Raw genomic sequence first — 22700 nt, 5'->3', positions numbered from 1 at the left:
CGGTGTCAGCGGGGAGGCGGGGTCGGGGGGACAGGGCGGATATCGGTGACGACGGCCGGAGCTAGGGGGAGCGGGACGGAGGGGGCGAGCTACGACGGGGGGTGGGCGAGCGGGGCAGGGAGGGCGAACGGGGCAGGGACGGGGTCGACGAGCATGACGGTGTACGGGGGAGGCATGGGGCTCGGGACGTACACGGGGGCAGGGCGGGGAGGGCACACGGGGTGCGAGGCGACGGAGTGGGAGTCGGAGACGTCGGTGCGGTGTCAGCGGGGAGGCGGGGTCGGGGGGACGGGGCGGATATCGGTGACGACGGCAGGGTCATCAGGAAGTCAGAGTCTATCTTTTAGTTTTGGAATCTTGCTGATAAGCTCTAGTTCTTCTGTGAATTTTGGATTCTTTTCTGATAGCTCATTTTTTGTGTATGGTTCGAGTAGTGCTGATGGTGCCACCTCTCTTTCTGTACGGGTAGGTCACTCCGGATGTGAAAGTACACTATGGTCGTCAGTATCGTCAATTGAATGTAAAGTTTCACACGGCTCTGGCTCTCAACTTCGTGTTGCTGTCACTTCTGGTTCCGTTGTTGGCAGCCTTACTCAATTTCTATCATATGAATCTCCCTTGGTATGGGGTCTGCAATCGTTGTACGGCGACTCTTCTGTATGGTTTAAGTATACCGAGGTATTTCCTGGCAACTACTCCGTTGTTGACGTTCTCACAGTCTTTGGTTACAATTTTGGGAAGGATGACTTTACTCCAGTCTTGAAGGTTGGAGACTCGAGTTGTTCGGCTGTTCAGTGGTATTCTGAAACTGCAATATCCTGCAGTATACCTTCAACAGCATGGGGTCAAACATGTTCGTCAAATTCTTCTTGCAGGGTCGATGCCCCGGTTGAACTATCCATCACTGGTAATTCAAATTCTTTGTCATGTGTAGACGATCTAGAATGGCGAGACTCAAATGGCTTTGGCTGCCAAAATTACACAGAAAATGCTGTAGCTTTGGCCAGATTATACCAGTGTGGTTTCAATGGAGGAATTATCACCGCTGACTCCGGGACCATCACAGATGGTCAAGGTGACTACAATAATAACCAAGAATGCGAATTCATCATCGCCCCGGTTGGAGCAAATCAAATCAGTTTGTATTTCACCGAGTTTACAACCGAACCAGAATTTGATCGTGTTTTCCTTTTCTCTTGCCCAAATTCGCTCTGTATCAATTCTACTTTGATAACCATACAAGATGGTATTTTGGTCGATACGGCACGCTCATTCACTACTTTGCCGGGACATAAAGCATTGAAATTGATTTTTATCTCTGATTTCTCGAATGTCGCGACCGGCTTCAGTGCCATCTTTTACAGTGATGTTTCCAGTCCGTGGATGCAAGATTTGTCCTTGTGGACACCCTGGTGCAATATTCCTTATGCAGATTCGTTGGTCAGCCCTGGACCACGGCAAGTTTGCTGTGCATGCCGAGGTTCGCATTATGTGTTTGAATGCGCGCAAGGCTACATGCAAACAGGGTACTACCAAGGAGGGGAAGCAGTTTGCGAGGACATAAACGAGTGTGCATTAGGCCCGGCATGCAACTTGTACAAGCAGTGGGACCCGCTCACCTTAACGTACGAGAACAGAAGGGGGCAATGTGAAAACACGATCGGATCTTATATTTGCACTTGCCCTGCAGCCGCCTCTGTTTGTTCAGATATTGCTATCAAAAGCGCTGGGTCATGGGCGCTCGTCGAAGAAGCCTTGGATGGAACTACAATCTATGTTTCTCCAGGCTTGTACGAGGGTGTATGCGGCTCATGGTTTTCAAGGAACATCACCATCGTCGGGATAGACGGAGCTGCAAACACAGTGATTGACTGCAACCTTCAGTCGAGTTTCGCAACGATCCATCATGCAACGGTGACTCTTCAAGGCCTGACTATCCGCAACGGTAGCAATGCTTCTGAGGCAGGTTGTCTCTTTGCCTCACATAGCAGTGTGACCTTGATCGACGTGGTGCTTGAGCGATGTTCTATTTCTTCCTCTTCCGCGTTGAGTATGATGAGCTCAAGCTTAGCAATGATCGGGGTAACCCTCGACTCGTCACAGGATTCCTACATAGCGGATTTGCGACTCGAAAACTCATACGCGTCCATGCAAAGTTCACGCTGGAAAGCGGGATTGTACAACCTGGCATTCTATCTCGTCCAGTCTGAGCTGAATCTTTCCAACTTCTCCGTTCAGAACGAGACATTTACCACCCCGGTTGCCATGTTGATCAATTCCTCTACGATCTGGAGCGACAGCGCAATCGTGGTATTTGACAACTCGGCGAATGTCACGGAATGGTGCACGTCCATCACAGATCAGCAGGTGTGCGCCATGTTTGCGTGTTGCAGCTGGGATGGATATTGTGGACCTTCTGGGAATGGAGTACCTTGCAGTGACTGCACAAGTAGCAATCTTTGCACGAAGACAACAGGGAGCGCGTGTAAAGTCATGGGGTTCACTTTCGACAACAATCTCCTCGACAGTCAATGCGTTTGGAAATATTGAGAAAATTTTGTATAGCATGCTGTTCCTTGCCTAAATAACTTCTATTCTTTGCTTAATGTTCGTGTGTTGGATTAAAATGCAGTACATGATACGTCTGTCCGTAAGACACAAACAGCTCTTCGCCCGCCTCGATGTCTGCCGTTGCCCTAAGGAAGATTCTCTTTGATATGTATGGGGCTCCCGCATACCTACCATCATCGTCAATTTCTTCATCTCTTGTGCAACGATGGTGTTACGGTGGTTGGAATCCAACTTTCCCCTCCACCTCAACATACCTGAAAGAAAAGAGAGTCAAGAAAGTCGAGAGAGTCACCACTAGAAAGCCCATACGTAGAATTCAATGAGAATGGTGTTCCATATGCATCATTGAAAAAACCTCCTAGCATATGATTTCTGAGAGAAAAAAACAGATCAGCGTGGACCTCGCACTTAACAGCGATTACCCAACATAGTAATCTAAATTCCATTTGCCCCTCAACCTTGAGTCTATGCAAAGGTTTTCCCGCCCTATTGAGCGAATATGCGTATCTTGTCTGCTAGCTCTCCGTTGTCGGGCCTCCTTGCAACCGATCACTTCCCCTCCATACTCCGTGATCCAAGCTCCCTTCTCAATCCTTTCCTTTGCAAATACCCCAAGTCCGCCAAATCTGGGGAAAAGAACATCAGATTCATCAGAAAAGACGCATTTTGCTCACGGGATATTCGAACGGCGTAGCTGAAGAGCAGGCAGACGAACGTTCTTGTTCTTTCCAAACACTCGGGGTCTATGGAGCTTGTCCTCTGTGTGATACTCGACGACGGAACATGGCACGTCGATGCCAAGAATCAATTTCTTGCTGCTGACATTATGCTCTTCCTCCACCTCTAAATCCTCACGCTTGCTCTTCCCTCGTGCACGATCTCGTACCTTCCTTGCCCTGAACCCTGCCGCAGCCAGCATGTCCATGGGCGACTGGATTGGGTAGGTGGGTACCGCCTGTACAGAAACTTGAAAATTCTGGGGGTAGGGGTGGTAAACCGGTACAAGTGCTACTACCATTGAACGGGGTGATTCGTGTAACGGTTTGCCTTCCATTTTTGGAAAGTCCGGGGGAGCACAGCCGGGGCCTGGCCGGGGCCCGGTAGGTGAACTGAGATGGTGGTGGTAGCCATGGTTACATGCGACTGCTGAAACAAAATGAGGAGATGGCAAGATGAGGACGTGGTTGTCCCTCTTCAATGCCATCTTCATCGGTCTTGGTATGCTCATCTGCTTCCGTGGATCTTTGTCGGTCAACCATCAGCAGAGCGTGAGTGCAGAATTTGGTAAGAATGAGTTGCGATGAGGTGAGTTGATCCTACCAGATTCAACCCGCGGTAGCCGAAGACTTGCCTAGGCTCATGGACATTATTCTAAAAACTCGCTTGCATCACGGATGCTTGTAATATGCAGAAGATTGCATGAAGTGGTGTACATGAGTCAGCAATGACAAACAAAGCAGGATGAAAAAATCCGGCCTGGAAGACGGAATGCTGCAGTCTTGCAGCGAAAGGCTGCAACAACTGAATCAAGGTAAACATTGATCATTGAAATGTGGACGTTGGCATAATTGTTTTGACGTGTCAAGCTGGTTTGGTCGATCGACGTAAATACAATTTGCTTCTGAGTCTTGGGTTCCAATGGCGGGCTCAACATGGAGGTATTATTTCCTCGAATCTATTCCAAAGTTTGATATAGTTTTACAGATGATGCCATTTTTTCATTCCAGTACCAGCGGCTTCTTCGTTTTCGGATGGTATCAACCTAGAATCGCCAGACGAGTTTGCCTTGATCGCTTTCACAAGATCCATGGACATGTCAACGTTCCGCAACACTGGCGGGGATCTCCGAAGTTGGGTGAGACGAAAAGGAAAGCACAGCTACAGGGAGCATGGGACCATTGGGACAATGAGCTGGGGGTTTGGGTCTGGCGGTTGCGCAGACTTTTTCGGACTGGTGCGCTCCTTGAGAAGCAGGTGTGAAGACCTCTGTTGAGATCCTTCCATCTTTGAGCAATGCAACTTGCAGCAATCGTTGCTCGAGGAGATAGGATTTGTTTGGAATTGGAAGGTGTGATTTGTGCTGCTGCTGAATGTACATGTCCATGATTGTTATGGAAGGATCACGTTTGGGAATCTTTCTTCCGCGAGCTCCTCTTCTTCAAGATGCATCTGGGACATTGTCTTGTTTCAAAGGTTCGTTTCCGTGTCTTCTTCCTCCCTTTTGCTTCTTAACTCACGCCGGTGGGAAGAGGTTCATGGGCACATCAAGCTTGCTGTACTGGGTGAGAAACCAACGGAAAGAAAAGAAATTGGGAAGGTTGTGTTGGAAACGAACAGACAAACTTAATGTGATTTTTGATCTTCCGTGCTCCCTCTATCTATGACTGTCTGGAAGACACTAGGATTTGTGTGGAACGTCCTGTCTGAGCCGCTGCTGGTATACATTGTCTGGTCCACTTCTATTTAATGACCGTGATGACTCTACAGCGTAACAATTCAATCTGGAGGATATTCAAGGGCAAGAGCAAGAGATTGAGCCAGAAGCTTTGTTGAACAACTAAACAAATAGCAAGTCCGCGCCGAGTCTTTTATATCGCTCGTCATGACGACTGGCTTGTGAAGCCTTCAAGGTGAGAGGCGCAATGTCATCCTATTGGTTTGACAGCAACAAGCTGAGTTGAGGTGCAAGTGAGGGCAGCGAGGTAGCTTCTCCTGCCTAGACGCGTGCCACGGTGGGCCGCGCTTGAAGCTAGAGCACTGATAGCGACCCATCATGTGCGCTGCCCTTGGCGTTATACTCCACTGACTACTGATGTGACCGGCGGTCCGAGGTACGGAACGGTACGGTCACCGCGCCACGGAGGTCACGGTGCGGTTCTTGCCCGGCCGTACGGTCACTGGGCCCGCCGGTGGCCCGCCCGGGGCCGACCGCCCGGTGGCGCGGCGGGCCGGGGACCGAACCGTTGAACGGCAGTACGGACAGCCCCCCGGGGAGGGGAGAAGGGAGGGGAGGCCCGGGGACTCCGGGCCGCGCCGCCAACGAGACTGAGTCTAATAAGTTGGCAAGTTCAGAACTTTCAGCTTCGATGAAATACACAAAGTTTGAAATCTCAAAGTTTGAGGGCCAACCTCACGTGCCCAAATCATGGCATGGACGCATTGTTGGGTCAACTAGATGAGGTCATCACATTGACGCATTGTAGTGTCATCGAGTTGGGGAGGGGAGGGGAGGGGAGGGCATGGAAAGGAGGGTAGAATTGTTCAGATAGGGACCAGTTGAGTTGGAGGCGCGGAAGACGAGGAGGTTTGCATTGTTCATGTTTGCACTTACACTGCCTCAGATCTTAAATCCGGATCGAAACAGCCGATGATGAAGTCCGAGAAGATGAGTGCAGATCTACGGTTTGGATTGATACTAGGCTTAGTTACCCATTGATCTAACCAAATCTACGCAGTTTCTTCAAGGAGTATGTAATCTGCAATGGAACCGCACCAACCCACACAACCACATATTGTAGGGCATCTCTCATTCATCGTCTATCAATGACTCTTACGTGAAGCCCCTGGAACATTCCCTGAGGACGAGGTGCTGGACATCAACAAATGGCGGGATAGAGTGAAGATGAAAATTTTAGAGATCAAAGAGGACCAGGTAAGATAGTAGAAGGCGTGCGATACGAGCTGATTGAGCTGTAAGATGTCCTTCGACCTCTCTGGCATTGAAGTGGCCCTTGCAAATTCTATCCGCCGTGTCCTTCTGGCAGAGGTACAGCAAAACTCACTGTGGCGACTAGTTTCACTTATTGTCTCAGGTTCCTACAATGGCCATCGAGAAAGTATTTGTATATAACAACACAGGAGTGTTGAGAGATGAAGTGAGGAATACTTGCCCTCTCTGTTCTGCTGTTTCTTCTCCTAACATTACTTGTTTGTTTTCAAAGCTGGTAGCTCAGAGATTGGGATTGATACCGATCATGGCGGATCCTGAAATCTTTTCTTGGCCATCTGCAGGTCTTTGATGTTTTCCCTTGTCTTGCTTGTCGTCCCCGGATCGTTTCGTTGATATCTTTCGTTTGAACTTGCAGAAGCTAAGGGCGCGGATGAAACAACGAATCTTGACAAGTTGGAAAAGGAAGTCATCAAGTTCAAGCTGAAAGTAAAGTGCAAGAAACCACCACACGATAGCGCAGACAAGGAGCCCATCAACGGAAAGGTGCTCTTTCGTGGCAAGCCTTGCGTCTTTATCTGTTCGAAGTCTTATGTTTCTTCACATTTTGGTCATTTCGATTGTATGTGTTTGGTTGCTCAATTCCGTGTCTTGCATTCAGATCCTCCTGATCTCGATGCTTCTTCCCATGCTAGTGCATCTCTGCAGCATTTTCCTTTCTTCCCTCCCCTGTCGTTTTCTTTAATTGTCTTGCAACAACCCCTCCTCACAGTCAGTCAGGTCTTCTCCTCCCAGCTCGAGTGGATCCCCATTGGCAAGCAAGCGGTGTGACGATCCTCTCTTCGCGTGCATGGGGTGATGCGGCTGCAGGAAACCTTCAAGAGCTCACCTCCTGCTCCTGTTCACGACGACATCCTCATCACCCGACTGCGCCCCGGGCAGGTTCAGTCCCTTGCGCGACGAGGTTCCTCCTCGAGTGACGCGCATGATTACTGCAGGAGCTGGACATGGAAATGCACTGCCACAAAGGAAACAACTGCGGAGACCGCGGACATGCTAAGTGGTCACCTGTGGCCACCGCCTGGTGAGAGAAGAGGAAGGAAAAAGAGAAGGCTCGGGAGAGGGAGAAAAGAATGGGAGCCGAGGGCAGAGGACTGAAAAGAAATGGTCTGTGCAGGTATAGGCTTCTTCCGCGCATCGATCTCGTTGAAGAGGTGACCGGTGATCTTGCGGACTCGCTGGTGAGAAGAGAGAGAAGAGACGAGGTATAGTGTTCTCATGCGCTTGCTAGGTCAAGAAATGCCCCATGGATTGTTTCGATATCGAAGAAGCTCATGGAGTCCCAGGAGGACGAAGAGCCATTGTGTCGGACAAGGTTCGGCCTTGTTGTTGTTTCATGCGCAAATGTATCTCAGGCCTCATCTACCTCGATATTGCACGTGCCGTCGCCACTTCAATTCGACTGTTGTCCTTGATAGTCATCGACTGTTGTCCTTGATCGTCATCGCTTTGACGTTGACTTGTCTTGATCCAGCACTCCTGCCCTTGTGCTTCTTGTCTTGTTTGTCACGTCCCTTGTCTCTTGGCCCCTCATACCACCCCTCATGGCATCGCAGGTCAGAGACTGCACGCTGTGCCGTGAATGCATCAGAGAGCCGGAGCTGGCGAAAGGTGAGGCGGACCCGACTGACTTGCGTCCCCTGCTGACGACGAGCTAGCCGTTCGTCTTGCGAGGAAGAAAGACCATTTCATCTTCACCATCGAGAGCACAGGCATCATCAAACCCGCCCAGCTCTTCAAGCAGGCGTTGCAGGTCTCCTCCTCCCAGTCTCCTCTCCGAGTCACATGGCTTGTAGGTGCTGAAGGGCAAGGCGCAGAACATGTTGGACCACCTGGAGCAGCTGGAGGGCGATCTAGCGGTACAGGCCATGGAAGTAGACGAAGACAATCAACAAGCTGAATCATGAGGCGAGCTACTCCAGCTCCTTGTCCAGCTGTGTACCATGAGCCTCTCTACCCTCTCCTCCTTTCGAATCGCTTTCTAAATCTTACAATCGTCTTCTCAGCAAGGCCTCTCGTATCCCTTTTGTGCGGCACACCGCTCCTCCTCACTTCCTGCATGTTTCTCCCGTCATGCTCAAGAGTCGAACAACTTCTTTCCTGTCTTGAGCTCCACGCCTGCGATCCCTTGCAACCCGCCCGTGTGGATCGCCAGCACGCGAGAGTCTGCGATTTGACCTTGTTGGATGAGTTGGTAGATGCCCTTCATCATCTTTCCCGTGTAGATAGGATCCAGCTTGATCCCATGGGTCTCGTAGAACCTGCTCTCTGTCATCAAATGCTGAAACAGCATCTCACAACTTATACGTGCTGATGAAGCTGAGCAGTCCCGTGTTGTACTTCCCATATCCACCCCCGTGAGCATTGAAATCGAAAGTGATCTTGTCCTTGCACGTTTGGAAAGAAGCGGCATCATCTACCCACCTGCCATGCCATGCCGAGAGCTCTACTCACTTGGAGAACAACATTGGGCAAAAGCTCACCACTGAAGCTGCTCCTCTACGTCGCTCTCTAAGAACTGTGCTCCCTTCAACACAGGGAAACCGATCAGTCTGTTCTCGGGAGCTGCTGCAAGAGACATTCCTGCAAAGTACTCCCTTCATCCTCATGCCACGAGAGCAGATGCGTTTCACTGACCCGCTAGGGTTGATCCAGTGCCACAAGCAGTGCACACGATGTCAAACTCACGAAGATCATGCGAGCTCGAGGCAAGTTCTACGTCCCGAAGGATTTCAGAACAGCCGTACATTCCGAGCCAGTTGGCTCCTCCCTCGGGAACAAGATGGCCTGCCAAGTAGTTACACGACCGTCACGTCTGTTGTTTCAGGTTTGCGACATGGCCCATGCTCCAGCTCTAGCTCGCGAATAGCAGGATGTAGGCGAACATCTTCGCTCTTGCTTGTTAACAGGCGATATCTGCCCAAACATGAGTGTTTCAATCGCTCCATTGCGCCCGTATCACTCTTCTCTGTTGATGAACTTGAAGATCATGCCGTTGGCGGCGGCGGCAGCAAGTGTGGGGTTCAGAGGCTGCTCCGACAGCTCTTCTCCTCGTATGATACCGATAGCTTTCCTATGTTTCACAAACTGTCGTCAGCCGCACTCACCAGCAACGGATCTCGACAACATTTTACACTTGCTGGCAGTCGCAGCTGTTGCCGCTATGTGATTCGAGAAAGCTCCTCCAAATGTAATGATGCACTGGGTAACTCGGTGAGCGACCTCCAATGTGGTTGTAGAATTACCTCACGACCGGAATAAAGTGCATGCAACATGTTGTACTTGAGCTTCCTCCACTTGTTCCCTGAGATGTGTTGGTCGATCATGTCTTCTCGTTTGACATACACTTCGACGCCGTGCTTGTCGAGGAAGCGATCTTTCAACCTGATGACCGGAGCATGGACTTGACTCGTGAGGAAGCTGACTCTCTCTGTCACGACGTGATCTGTAAGATACTTGATATGTTTCTCGAGCTCTGGTTTGAGGTGTGGTCTATCCCATGAGCTCGCATAAGTGTTCAAGTGAGAACTTCTTGTTGGCCTCCCTGCAAGCAATCTTGACGATGATCCGGCAGAGAGGCTTTTCAACTTGGGAGTCATGGTCATGGTGCTGAACTGAAGAGTTTCCCTCAGGTGCGAGACAAGCATGATGAAGACTGCCAAGTTCCTTCCCACATCAGCCCCTGTCATGGAGTCAAGACCCAGTTACATACTCTTGGAAGAGATTGATATCGAGTCTGAGGTCTAGTCTGCCCCTCTTCCCTCGTCTACCATGCTTCTCCTCCTCTTCACTCGTCTACCATGCTTCTCCTCTCTCTCCCTGACTGGTCTCCTCCTTTTCCTCCCTCCCTCCTTTCTCCTCTCACCATGGCTTCTGTTGCGCCCGCTCATGTTCCATCTCAGAGTGCAAACAAAGAAGGGGTAGTTTTAAAGGGGATGGAAGGGGTGGAGGTCCTAGGGTAGTCAAGACTTTGATGTTTGTCCTTCGTGAAACCGCGATTTGAGGTGGAATGAGACGAGAGAGAGAAGAGAGAAGAGAGCAGAGAGAAGAGAGAAGAGAGAAGAGAGAAGAGAGGAGAGAGAAGAGAGAGAAGAGAGAAGAGAGAAGAGAGTAGAGAGAAGAGAGGAGAGAGAAGAGAGGAGAGAGGAGAGAGAAGAGAGAAGAGAGGAGAGAGAAGAGAGTAGAGAGTAGAGAGAAGAGAGGAGAGAGGAGAGAGAAGAGAGAAGAGATCAGAAATAGAAGAGAAAAGAGAGAGGGTAGGGCAGAAGAGAGAAGAGAGAACAGTGAGAAGAGAAAAGAGAGGGGGTAGGGGAGAGGAGAGCAGAGATAGGATGGGAGAGTAGTACTCGAGAAACATCTGCCTCTGAGTCTCTGTTGTCGTAGATGAGCTATCGGTCGGCGAGGGAGGATAGGGAGAAACATGTTCGATACTCTTTCCATGACAAGCCATCTATGAGATCTTCAGAACAGAGCGATGGGCGGCATCGTTCAAAGCACGATGAGAGAGAGCGAAGTCACGGGATGCAGATCGGGAGGTCGTTGAGTGCTTCTGATGTTGACAACATGGCCTCGGGCTCTAAGCATAAAGATTCAAATTCAGAGTCCAGCTGGACTTTGTCACCCCAACCAGCCCCCAGCACTGAGAGCAGACGGGAAGAGGCAGAGCCGACGAGAACTTGGGTGAGAAAGTCAGCCTTTGCTCGCTCTTCCTCCCTGTCCGGCTCCTCCTTCAGCCGTTCTGCCATGCAAGCCAAGGCCAAGGCTGATGAGACGTACACCTTCCCCGGCATGGCAGTCACTCGCCCAAACCGAACTACATCCGCACACAGCTCGGAGAGCGAAGGAGCAAGCAGAAACGAGACATTGAATGCGATGCATGAAGAGGTGTATTGGCCCTATTACAACTGCTTCTGTGAACTGCAAGATGTTGAGTTGGACAAGCTCAAGTCTGACTCGCTTGAATTTCGAGATTTCTTGCTGTCGAAGCCTGGCGGGAAGTATTCAGTCAATGCTGGGATACTTCGTCATGGACGGGCAGACAATCAAGAGCAAGACGTGATTGTGGTTGGCAGGGAAGGCAAACCCGTTCGGCTAGTTGACATCAGAGATGTTTGCGTCCAAATCCAGAAGATTCCTTTCGTCTCCAAGGTCACATATTCCAGGTCGATGACTTGTTGCTTTGTCGGGGGCTTGTCTCGACTTGAGTCACCTCTCTCTCTTGCAGGCCGAGATTGAAGTTTGACGAGGAGGCAAGGAGCGTCAGGATCAAGTTCTCTCATCGCGATCTCTTCTCAAGGTCTGAAAGTCTGGTGGCCGTGCCGAGGACCACTTCCAGCTTCTCCAGCGACAACACGAAAATCATCAGAACAAGAAGTTATACCCCATCCATCTCTCGAACTCGCAGCAGCGAGGAAGAGATACAGGCAAAGTCGGAGGAGTTTGAAAGGTCAGGGCAACTTGCCATTCTGCCGTGTATTCTGACAACAATGTTAGCACCCGAGAGCAGTACGCAACAGCGATGGAGATATTTCAAACTCTGAAGGAGTCATATGACCTTCAAAGGAAGCAGAAAATCGAAGATCTGGAAGATCTGAGACTGGAGGTAGCACAGCAAGATGGACGAGGCTTCTCTCATATTCCCCAAATCTCACAGGTCGAGGAGGCAAGGGCCCATCTGCAGCGGCTCAAACGCGCTCTTGTGAGGAAGGGCATATCATGCAGACAGATGGTGGAAGGAGTTGAGGTGGTGGAGGAAGGTCCTGCAGCTTCTTCCACTTCGCCTTTTCACCTTTTCCCAGCACCGCCGACTGCCGCAGCTTCAGCTCCTTCTCGCGCACAAGATGAGCTTGCAAGTCTCTTTGAGATGGCCAAGGCTGGTGGTCACATTGTCGAGACGGTGAGAACAAGATGGAGGGGAGGAGGGTGGGGGACGAAGATGTTTACTACCCTTGCAGAGACATTGAAGTGAGGACTGAGCTCGCACTCAGTCAAAGCGACGACACAGCATTGGAACTTGCTATGATGTATTTCTCGAGCAGCTACTTTAACCAAACAGAACCAACGACACAGCAATGCTGAAATCAGTCCATGCATGCAACACTTAATCGTCCTCCTCGGAGTCGGAGGGGAGGCCGGCGGCTCTTCGCTGAGCCTTCTTCTTCTCGAGCTTCTTCTGCTCGCGGGCCGTGAGCTTCTTCTCCTTCTTCACCTTGATCACGTTGCCGAGCGAGTCGGTGACCTCGTCGGGTGTGGCATTGCCATTGAGGTCAATCTTCTCATCAGCGGCAACCTCTCCCTCCCTAAGAAGCCTGCCGTTCTCAACAACCCAGCGCTCAGGGCAGAGAGCCTCGGTGAATTCGCGGTTGTGGGAGATAAGAACGACGCCTCCTCCGTACTTGCGGATGGCTCCAGCCAAGGCCCCGAGGGAGTCGCGGTCGAGGTAGTTGGTGGGCTCGTCCATAACCAGGATATGAGGATTGTTCCACATAGCACCAGCGATCACCACCTTGACCTTCTGTCCTCCCGACAAGCCTCGGATGCGAGAGTGAGTAGCAAACTCAGCCTCCAGGCCCATGTCGACCAACTGCTTCTCCACGAACTTGGTGGTCAAAGGACGGGCGGCAAGACCCAATCTCAAGGCCTCCTGCTGATCCAACCTCTGTACCATCTTAGCCCATCCCATCTCCTCAAGTTTTTCCCTCTCAATCCAGGAGTTGTGCTCCTCAGATTTGTTCAACCACTTGACTTCGTATTCGTACGAACGTTTCGTTTTGCGACGTGAGCGGAGGGCTTCAACGATCTTCTTCTCCACGGTACCATCCTCGTTCCTGATGACGTGAACTTTCTGAAGATCAGCTTCTTCTTGCTCAGTAAGCTTCTTGCCTTCCTGCTCATTAGCTTCACGATCTTCTCCCGAGGAATATCTCCACTGGATGTACTCATTGGGCGTCTGGTCAAGGTGGTTCTCCAAGTGATGGAATGCATGCTGGGCAACATAAGCGATACGCATGTTCTGGTGGCGCCATACGATTCCCGACGTAGGCTTGGTCTCACCGCAGAACATCTTGATGATGGTGGACTTTCCAGCGCCATTAGGTCCAATCACAGCAACACGCGATGACAGAGATGCCTGGAGAGTGATGTCGGATACAGTCGGCTTGTCTCTACCTGGATATTGGTATGTGCACTTGTCCATCTTGATGATAGCCTTGCCCTTCGACTTGATTCCGTCAAGGAGACCAGGTTCAGGGAAGGTGAAGCTGATGTTCTCATCACTCAACTCGTAGTAGGTCTTGGCCTTGGGAACGCGCTTGACAAAAGCGGACAGATTGCCCTTGTAATTTTTCAACTTACGATTGTCCTCATAATGAATGATATGAGTCACAACGCGATCCAAGAATCCAGAATCATGGGTGATGATCAATGACGTCACTTTGTCCTGGCTGACAAGGAAATTTTCGAGCCAAGCAACGTTCTTAACATCCAAGTGATTCGTTGGCTCATCAAGAAGCAAAATGTCTGCATTCATCAAAATAGCTCTGCACAACGCAAGTTTCATCTTCCAACCTCCAGAAAGGCCAGAAATGTTTGCACGAATCCAGGCAGGGGAGCTGTCATCATCCTTGAAGCCGAATTCATCGAGCTTTGCAACGATTTCGTCTCTGCTGCGGTCAGGAACCAACTTGCAGACGTAATCAACGATGTTTAAATCCGAAAGGTCACCCTGAATGTCATGCTCAACATACACAGTTTTCAGAACTTCTGGAGGAGGAAAGTTGTCAACTTGTCCGTTCGCAATTGCTCGCATCAGGGTTGACTTGCCGCATCCATTGTGGCCACAGATACCATACCTCTTACCCCGTTTCAAATGAAGACGAGTGTTGTTGAGAAGGATTTTGGCACCATAACCAAGTGAGAACTCACAGTTACAGAGGTCTTCGCCTTCATCTTCTTCGTCCTCAGCAGCATCTCTGGGCATAGCCTCCTTGTAACACCTTGCATGAAGAGCTGTGAACACATTGACAGCATCTTGCTCCGGCATAAAAGGCGCAAGATATGGGCAAACGGCGATGAACTTCCATTCGAATTCATCGAAGTACAAATCGCAGGCCATAGAGCTAATAACAACTGCAATGTACTCCATGAAAGCAGTGAAAGTATTCTCAGTCAGAGGGGCACTTGGGACAGTCGCAGAAAGAACTTCAAGAAGTGCAGCCATGCATACATCTGGTGGCATCGACTTGGCGCTTTCTTCGGTTTCGATTGCTTCCTGAAGATTCTGCAAGGTCTTGAGCGCCTTGTTTGCCATAGTCCTTGCCTCTGGATCAGACATCTCATCCGACAGACGCTTAATAGCAGGCATGAGTTCAGGCAAAAAAGGTTTAGCCTCTCTGTGCTCATCAATCAGCTTTGACATGTTGTCGACGATGACGCACACTTTCCGCTTAATTTCTGTCTTCTTTTCAGTGCTGCCTCTCAAGAGAATAGGAACCGTGATGGAAAGTGCTGGCGAATCGACTGATTGCACAAAAACAGTGGCAGACAATTTGTGAACAGTCTCGGGAACCTCTTCCGGGTTCTGGATGGCATTGATCAAAGCTGGAACGAAAGGCTTAATGTCACGGTTCGAGACGCTGTCGCAAGCTGCTTGCATAGCAGAAGCAGCTGCTTCTTTCACGTCCTTCTTTGTATCCCACATACCTTCACTGATCACTGCGATAGCCTCATGCAAGCAACGAGAAAACGAGTAAGGGTGCTTCTCAGCCAATTTGCCAATAAGCCTCAGGGAGATCATTTTTGTCTGCCACTTGGTCTCCTTGGCACCTACCATCAACATTTGAAGCATTGCCTTGACTCCCCAGCTGCAAACCATGTCTACAATGTCGCTAGCTGCATCTTCGGCCGCTGCCCTGACTTCGTTCTTTTTGTGCGAAGTTCCCTCTAAGCAAGCTGGAAGAAACGATACCATGAAGGGCTCAACAACAGTACCCGCCTCCGAAGCAAGAGAAGAGATCACGATGAAGGCATTCTCCTTGGTCTTGTTGTCTTCGATCATGGTCTTAATCTTCTCAAGAGCTCCAGATTGGGTCATTGATCTCGGTCCCGCTGCCTTGACCGTCTTTGCCATGTCATCAGCAGTGAAACGAGCCATTTCAGCAGGCATCTCAGAAGCAAGAGCCGTCATTGCCTTCTGAATGGCACCAATGTCCTTCATATCGACCTCGTGAAGATCGACGGCCGAGAACTTGACATTGTCGAAGGAATACGACTTCTTGAGAGCCTTGGACTCTTCTTCAGCACTCATCTTGGATAATTCCTGTTGATACCATTCAGCAAAGATAAGAATTCGGGCAAAAAGAACGTAAACGATGAGAAAGCTGTAAAAGCAAAGGAGGCAAACGAAGAGCACGTAATACAACAACCCATAAAATCAATGGAAAAAGATGGGTGCTACAAGAAGCACGAAGAAAACAAGAATTCTTCAAGACAAGGCAGTGAATAAGAAACGAGGAACAAAAGACTGACAAAGATGAGAAGAGTCGCAGACAGGCTCGCTAGCATGCATGCATGCATTTGATCGAAATGGAGGAGCAGCTACAGGAGCCGAACAAGTTGCATGCTGAGCTTTGTGGCACTGCGCGCGGGCAAGTGGTGGAAAAAAACGCATGGGAAGGGCGGAGGGTGTGGGGTAGGGGTGCACGAGATTGATGATGAATTGTAGGGGTCCATCCTCTTTAAACCGGTACTTTCACGAGGCAAAATTCGGGGTACTAGGGTACTATTTTGATCGGAAGGTGGGTGTTTGTAGCCTTGCTTTTGATGATTGAAAGGCGATGCGAAGTGGGAAGGTGAAGGTACAGTTTGGAGGGTACTCCATGGGAAACAAGGGGGTGGGGTGATACTTGCAGGCAGCGGATTGGAGGTACAGGTTTGGGAGCTTGGGGCATTGAAGTATCAATCTAGGGGTAGGGTGATCCAACCTGACCCCATCGCTGACTACAACAGATACGCCAAACGTGACTTTATGTGAGCCTCTTTAATATATTATTCTAATGCAAGTTGGCAGATTTCCTTGCCCACCTAATACAATTTGGATGACAACCCTACCGCCCGTGGTCTACACCCCTTGTAACCCCTGCACGTGCATCGAGGGACTCACCTTGTAATTTCTTAATTCCTGGAGACCCTGATCTTAATCAAGAGCACCTTGAATTAATCCAGGTAATCCAATGATTTCACTCGTTAATGTGCTCTTAATTTCTTAATTTAACCTGCAACTTCTTATCGCTACACCCCTACCCTCGCACATAGAGGCAATCCTAGTAGACGCCACCTCCCACTCACCGGTCATTAGGATTTACCCGGCCGGGCCGCTCCTCTCAACTAAAAACGATATAGCATTAAAATATCTTTTTAACGAACCGTTGTTAGTCACGGTTGTGAATTTACCGTGACTGGCAGTAGGCCGCGTCATCAGTCAGTGCCGCCTCCCGATCGGACTTGGCGGTGGGCCCGGGAGGCAGTTCGCTGACTCCGGGCCGTGGTACAGACGGTAGTACTGCCGCAGCGCTCACCGCAGCCTACTAGGTCACCAGTGTGATCCGGCCCGCGGCCCGGGGCCAGGCGGCGCGCGGCAGACTCACTGCCAGGGGCCGGCGGGGCAACGGTGGCCCGGACCGTGACCGTCGGTAGGACGGCGTAGTACGGTCCGACTCGGGCCCACTGACTCTGTGAGGTCACCGGCCGGGGCTCAGGCCGCCGGGCCCTGGCACGGTGGCCGCCGGCCCGGCGGGGCCCCGGCCCGGCGGCCCGGGGCCGGGCTCACCGGTCCGAGTCCGATCGGATCACCGTGAGTCACTGTAGACGGAATACAAGTTTGTTAGACTTGTACTAGTCCAAAGTCACGCAGACGTCACATCGACCTTAGTTGTAACAAGACAGTTTTTGCTCAAGACCGAGTTTAATGCACACAAAAACCAGCATTGAGGAGCACATGAGAGATAGACTGTATGCTAGGATGTGAAACCCAAGCATCCAGACATGAGAGGACCTTAGCAAGACGGCTAGGAAAGTCCCCTCTTCATCCCACGTACTACATGCCGCCTCGCCACGTAAGTCGTCTTGGTTTACAGGAGAGTTTTTGTTAACTCGGCGCTATCTGACTGGCACGGCTGGCATACGTTCCATCCTCCCCCCGAGTTTCTGAAATAGTACGTTACATCGGACGTCAGAAAGTCACACAAACAAGAATGTCAGCAGATCCAAGTCAAGATACGATGATACAACGTCAAGTTCACAGTCATGCTGAGTGGGCAATAACCATTCAAGGATAGTCCATTCTGAAGAAGATTTTCATGCAGGGCTATTAGATGTGCAGTGCAGAGATAAGGGAGATGCCTGGCGAGCTGATGCAAGTCAGTGACGAGAGAAGGAGGATAAGATAAGAGAGTCTGAGGAGAGAACTTCGGAGTTCAGATAACAGAGAGAGAGAGAGAGAGAGCGTGCCCGCCGGCATTTGAAGACCAAAAGATAAATTTTGAACCGTAAAGAACTTGTGACCAGAGATTGCTGCCGCGAGATTGGAACATCCGTTTCAAGGCATTCGAAGATTGTTGTGCAGTTGTACCTTGTTCGCCGATCCAGAAGTAGCTCCAGTTATGCATGCCACAGCCTAGCTCCATGACATGAAAACTTCCGCCAGATCTCCTGGTAGTTCCATTTGATCCTACTCAAAGATCAAGAAAAATAAGAATCGAATCAGCTTCAAGTGCGTTTCCACACGGTTAAGCAGATATTCGACCGACCAATCTGGCTGGGGAAAGGCTTGTTTTTCCTATTCGAAGATCAATCAAACAAATTGAGGCTGAGATGAGAGGCCTAAACTTGCGGCTAGAAAGAGAGCCTGATTGAAGAGAGGAGTCATCCGAATGTGTAAAGCTTGATAGAATTTGCATGAATTTTCAACAGCAACGGGAAAACAATACCAAGAAAGAAAAAACTCCAGTAAACAATTCAACTAACCAAATATAAGATCAACATGATTGAGCATGTAATCGGGGCCCATAACCGACGGAATACAAGTTTGTTAGACTTGTACTAGTCCAAAGTCACGCAGACGTCACATCGACCTTAGTTGTAACAAGACAGTTTTTGCTCAAGACCGAGTTTAATGCACACAAAAACCAGCATTGAGGAGCACATGAGAGATAGACTGTATGCTAGGATGTGAAACCCAAGCATCCAGACATGAGAGGACCTTAGCAAGACGGCTAGGAAAGTCCCCTCTTCATCCCACGTACTACATGCCGCCTCGCCACGTAAGTCGTCTTGGTTTACAGGAGAGTTTTTGTTAACTCGGCGCTATCTGACTGGCACGGCTGGCATGCGTTCCATCCTCCCCCCGAGTTTCTGAAATAGTACGTTACATCGGACGTCAGAAAGTCACACAAACAAGAATGTCAGCAGATCCAAGTCAAGATACGATGATACAACGTCAAGTTCACAGTCATGCTGAGTGGGCAATAACCATTCAAGGATAGTCCATTCTGAAGAAGATTTTCATGCAGGGCTATTAGATGTGCAGTGCAGAGATAAGGGAGATGCCTGGCGAGCTGATGCAAGTCAGTGACGAGAGAAGGAGGATAAGATAAGAGAGTCTGAGGAGAGAACTTCGGAGTTCAGATAACAGAGAGAGAGAGAGAGAGAGCGTGCCCGCCGGCATTTGAAGACCAAAAGATAAATTTTGAACCGTAAAGAACTTGTGACCAGAGATTGCTGCCGCGAGATTGGAACATCCGTTTCAAGGCATTCGAAGATTGTTGTGCAGTTGTACCTTGTTCGCCGATCCAGAAGTAGCTCCAGTTATGCATGCCACAGCCTAGCTCCATGACATGAAAACTTCCGCCAGATCTCCTGGTAGTTCCATTTGATCCTACTCAAAGATCAAGAAAAATAAGAATCGAATCAGCTTCAAGTGCGTTTCCACACGGTTAAGCAGATATTCGACCGACCAATCTGGCTGGGGAAAGGCTTGTTTTTCCTATTCGAAGATCAATCAAACAAATTGAGGCTGACTCGGAGATGAGAGGCCTAAACTTGCGGCTAGAAAGAGAGCCTGATTGAAGAGAGGAGTCATCCGAATGTGTAAAGCTTGATAGAATTTGCATGAATTTTCAACAGCAACGGGAAAACAATACCAAGAAAGAAAAAACTCCAGTAAACAATTCAACTAACCAAATATAAGATCAACATGATTGAGCATGTAATCGGGGCCCATAACCGACGGAATACAAGTTTGTTAGACTTGTACTAGTCCAAAGTCACGCAGACGTCACATCGACCTTAGTTGTAACAAGACAGTTTTTGCTCAAGACCGAGTTTAATGCACACAAAAACCAGCATTGAGGAGCACATGAGAGATAGACTGTATGCTAGGATGTGAAACCCAAGCATCCAGACATGAGAGGACCTTAGCAAGACGGCTAGGAAAGTCCCCTCTTCATCCCACGTACTACATGCCGCCTCGCCACGTAAGTCGTCTTGGTTTACAGGAGAGTTTTTGTTAACTCGGCGCTATCTGACTGGCACGGCTGGCATACGTTCCATCAACTGTCAGCCGTCCGGCGTCCGACCGTCGGACCGTGGTGCCCGGCCACGGCCGGGCCGAGCCGGGCCGGCCCGTTCTGGCAAACCGTTCAACTCATCTGAGTCACGGTGTTCGACCGTACGGTAATGAGGCGGCTTCAAGGCTTCAAGTTTCAGCCTGGTACAGTGGTACATCTGTTAGTACACATCGTCGTACCGACAGTATAAATCTTCAGTATATGTACAATACATATCCATTGTACAGGCTCTGTACAAGGAGAAGGACAGATTTAATTGATCAAAATGGTCAACTATAACAAAATTTAATAAATATACACAAATGTATAGTACAAATTATATCTATAAAACAGAATTATCGTACAACAAACTAAAATGTTCGGTACCCGTGCATCGTTGACCCGTACCCCTAGGGGAATTGATGATTATTTGAGGGTGGGGGTTATCATAAAGGAAATGATTTTCTGTCAAGGTCTTTATTGACATTCATTTGAACTTTATTTGAAAATATTACTGAAATTGTTTCGTAAAAGTTCAAATTGGAAAACAAAGATCCTCCTTAGATAAATTGTTATGGACACTCTGATGGAACGGCGGAAATACTCTCCCCTTGCTTGAGGGTAAACAGTCTGCGTCGATGGCGGCAGGGCTGGAAGGCGGCTGGTGCGTTCAGTGCAGGGGAGGAGAAGATGCGCGGGAGACAGCATCGGTCAGAGCTTCAGCCTGATCCCCACACACTCTCCTGGCCTCCTCTGATCTCTCACGGCTGAGTTTGCTGCTGAGAGCGACTGGCTCGTTGGAAACCCTTCGATTGATCGGACGGGGCGAGGCTGAGAGGGGTGTAAGAATTTTCTTGTGAGAGCAAAGAGATTGTTTGGCACAACGAATGTAACTTCACCCTCCTGGTTAAAGAGATGGAGATGTGTTTTGCACTTGGGAGTTCTTCTTACTGATAAGATCCCCGGCGATTTGTCAACTGCAAGACTGATTTCTTTTACATGGAACGTCCTCCGCAGCATTGGACAAGATGACCTAACCTGACTTGTGATGAGACAAATCAGCCATTGATTAATAATCTTTGATTGTATCAACTTTTGATTTTGATAAGAGGAGAGGCTTAAGTCGAAGATCAGGAGACATTTTTTCCTCATGAATTCAGCAAGTGCAAGTGATCATGTACAAGTTTCAGCCACTGTTGCACTTGTCTGAAAACTCACATATCCTAGAGGCGATTCAGCTCTTAAAACCCCGTTGCAATTGAATTGTCACTCTCGTGGTTCCAAACTCTCAAGTTGCGTTCCGAAAATTGTCAAGATGGACGACAGCGGGAAAGACTCATCTGAAAAGATTGTTGTAGAAACAGACCCCGATGGTCGGTATCAACGGGTATGCCATTCCTTTTTTCCAATGTAGTCTTTGACCATATTCCTCTACCTCAGTATACCAAACAGTTGGGCCAAGGTGCCTACAAAACGGTGTACAAAGCTTTCGACTCAGACACTGGCTTAGAAGTGGCATGGAATCAGGTCCAAATTGGAAAACTGGAAGGAGAAGCAAAGAAGCAATTTATTGACGAAGTGACTATGCTCTCGAGGCTGAATCACAAGCACATCATACAGTTTCATGACTCCTGGGAGGACCATGAGAAGCATCAGGTTATCTTTATCACCGAGCTGATGACCTCGGGAACTCTCAAGAGGTTTGTTTGCTCTTGGCAAACTAGCGACTGATTGGTCTTGCAGTTTTGTCAAGGCAAGAAAGGTGAATTTGAGGATGGTCAGGAAATGGTCCAAACAAATTTTGAGTGCTTTAAAGTATTTGCACGAAGAGGTAAAATTTGAAGACCCCCCGGGATCTGGAAACTGGGTTGTCCGACCGATTATTCATCGAGATCTCAAATGTGACAACATTTTCATAAATGGAAATCTGGGAGAGGTCAAGATTGGGGACCTTGGCTTGTCGACCATGATGTCTCAGACTCATGCAGCTACCGTAACAGGCAAGTCTTTTCATCGTGCATTGCATTTGATGTTGTCACCTTCGTTTCTTATACCTCCTTGACATATGCTCATGTGTGTGCCCAGGTACTCCTGAATTCATGGCGCCTGAATTGTACGAAGAGCAATACAACGAAAAAGTTGATATTTATGCTTTTGGAATGTGCATCTTGGAGATATTTTCAGATGAATATCCCTACAGTGAATGCACCAACCCAGCTCAAATCTTTAAGAAGGTTTCACAGGTAAGGAGGGCACAAATCTTGATATCATTCAAATTAGATTGACGTTCATGTAGGGTATTCCTCCTCGTGCCTTGTTGAAGATGGAAAATGTTGCTGTGAAGCACTTCATTGAGTTGTGTCTTGCCAAAGAAGAGGATCGACCGACAGCGTCTCAGCTTCTTGAACACGATTTCCTTCGAGATCTTGAGGACCCAGTCGCAATCACTTCCAAGGATGGACAAACGCAACAGTTTTCAGAAGGGGTCTCACCCCTTTTGTCCCCTACTGAACGACAAATGAGTCAAGATGTTGAAGCTTTCCCGCAAGAGGTTGGAAACAGGGAAGGGGGCTCGTCACAGCTGTCTTCGGCTCCTGCACCGAATGTGGAACTCATTAGCACCAAGATGACTAAGCTAGAGCCCGATTCGATGGAAAGTAGTGGTGATGAAGACAATCAGGGCACCGGGAAAATAACGATCAACGCGAACATTGATGGTATGTAACATACCTCTACACCGATTTTTTTGACACGTGCTGCAGGCAAGAATAAATTGATTGAGTTCACAATGGACCCAGACA

At 49.2% G+C, this 22700-nt stretch overlaps 9 protein-coding genes across 9 annotated transcripts in view; 5 read left to right on the top strand and 4 right to left on the bottom strand.

The window, feature by feature from the left end:
- The window catches only part of GUITHDRAFT_146364 (hypothetical protein), a gene marked incomplete at both ends in the record, with an annotated part of 4317 nt that extends 1767 nt beyond the window's left edge, over window positions 1-2550 (top strand). Inside the window, 4 exons of the mRNA XM_005822552.1 lie at window positions 66-255; window positions 470-678; window positions 876-1075; window positions 1433-2550. Of these exons, the coding sequence (XP_005822609.1) occupies window positions 66-255; window positions 470-678; window positions 876-1075; window positions 1433-2550 (1717 nt within the window). The remainder of the gene's footprint in view (window positions 1-65; window positions 256-469; window positions 679-875; window positions 1076-1432) is intronic.
- Window positions 2551-2602: 52 nt separating this feature from the next.
- GUITHDRAFT_118228 (hypothetical protein) lies at window positions 2603-3496 on the bottom strand (the record flags this gene model as incomplete). The annotated part of the gene is made up of 6 exons (XM_005822551.1): window positions 2603-2738; window positions 2787-2825; window positions 2881-2943; window positions 2994-3057; window positions 3118-3197; window positions 3246-3496. The coding sequence occupies 6 exons, from the start codon at window positions 3494-3496 to the stop codon at window positions 2603-2605; spliced, it is 633 nt and encodes a 210-aa protein (XP_005822608.1).
- Window positions 3497-4223: 727 nt separating this feature from the next.
- On the top strand, window positions 4224-5124 carry GUITHDRAFT_146363 (hypothetical protein; the record flags this gene model as incomplete). The annotated part of the gene is made up of 6 exons (XM_005822550.1): window positions 4224-4229; window positions 4276-4545; window positions 4598-4639; window positions 4690-4764; window positions 4967-5008; window positions 5059-5124. The coding sequence occupies 6 exons, from the start codon at window positions 4224-4226 to the stop codon at window positions 5122-5124; spliced, it is 501 nt and encodes a 166-aa protein (XP_005822607.1).
- A 786-nt stretch (window positions 5125-5910) lies between these two features.
- On the top strand, window positions 5911-8297 carry GUITHDRAFT_90183 (hypothetical protein). The gene is made up of 15 exons (XM_005822549.1): window positions 5911-5973; window positions 6027-6085; window positions 6132-6223; window positions 6269-6337; window positions 6384-6446; window positions 6513-6582; window positions 6657-6784; window positions 7019-7063; window positions 7109-7180; window positions 7237-7322; window positions 7416-7479; window positions 7530-7613; window positions 7855-7909; window positions 7957-8051; window positions 8095-8297. The coding sequence occupies exons 1-15, from the start codon at window positions 5939-5941 to the stop codon at window positions 8203-8205; spliced, it is 1128 nt and encodes a 375-aa protein (XP_005822606.1). The 5' UTR covers window positions 5911-5938; the 3' UTR covers window positions 8206-8297.
- A 78-nt stretch (window positions 8298-8375) lies between these two features.
- GUITHDRAFT_158728 (hypothetical protein) lies at window positions 8376-9897 on the bottom strand (the record flags this gene model as incomplete). Its single annotated transcript, XM_005822548.1, has 8 exons — window positions 8376-8559; window positions 8782-8881; window positions 8936-9085; window positions 9162-9214; window positions 9261-9371; window positions 9426-9520; window positions 9544-9682; window positions 9887-9897. The coding sequence occupies 8 exons, from the start codon at window positions 9895-9897 to the stop codon at window positions 8376-8378; spliced, it is 843 nt and encodes a 280-aa protein (XP_005822605.1).
- Window positions 9898-10681: 784 nt separating this feature from the next.
- Window positions 10682-12376, top strand: GUITHDRAFT_118225 (hypothetical protein; the record flags this gene model as incomplete). The annotated part of the gene is made up of 6 exons (XM_005822547.1): window positions 10682-11460; window positions 11523-11744; window positions 11792-11900; window positions 11952-12041; window positions 12097-12194; window positions 12253-12376. The coding sequence occupies 6 exons, from the start codon at window positions 10682-10684 to the stop codon at window positions 12374-12376; spliced, it is 1422 nt and encodes a 473-aa protein (XP_005822604.1).
- GUITHDRAFT_155433 (hypothetical protein) lies at window positions 12305-14758 on the bottom strand. The gene has a single exon (XM_005822546.1). It carries the CDS (start codon window positions 14712-14714, stop codon window positions 12399-12401), a length of 2316 nt encoding a protein of 771 aa, XP_005822603.1. The 5' UTR covers window positions 14715-14758; the 3' UTR covers window positions 12305-12398.
- Window positions 14735-15616, bottom strand: GUITHDRAFT_155432 (hypothetical protein; the record flags this gene model as incomplete). The annotated part of the gene is made up of 1 exon (XM_005822545.1): window positions 14735-15616. A coding segment is annotated over exon 1 (829 nt), but the record flags the coding sequence as incomplete, so codon positions are not given.
- A 5598-nt stretch (window positions 15617-21214) lies between these two features.
- On the top strand, window positions 21215-22533 carry GUITHDRAFT_158726 (hypothetical protein; the record flags this gene model as incomplete). The annotated part of the gene is made up of 6 exons (XM_005822544.1): window positions 21215-21286; window positions 21340-21599; window positions 21643-21914; window positions 21985-22142; window positions 22196-22336; window positions 22519-22533. The coding sequence occupies 6 exons, from the start codon at window positions 21215-21217 to the stop codon at window positions 22531-22533; spliced, it is 918 nt and encodes a 305-aa protein (XP_005822601.1).
- Between the last annotated feature and the right edge of the window lie 167 nt (window positions 22534-22700).

The sequence above is a fragment of the Guillardia theta genome, assembly GCF_000315625.1.
Source record: "Guillardia theta CCMP2712 unplaced genomic scaffold GUITHscaffold_123, whole genome shotgun sequence".
In the NCBI taxonomy this organism is placed as follows: Eukaryota; class Cryptophyceae; order Pyrenomonadales; family Geminigeraceae; genus Guillardia; species Guillardia theta.
The sequence above is the reverse complement of the archived record's forward strand: the minus strand, read 5'-3'. Positions and strand labels throughout refer to the sequence as shown.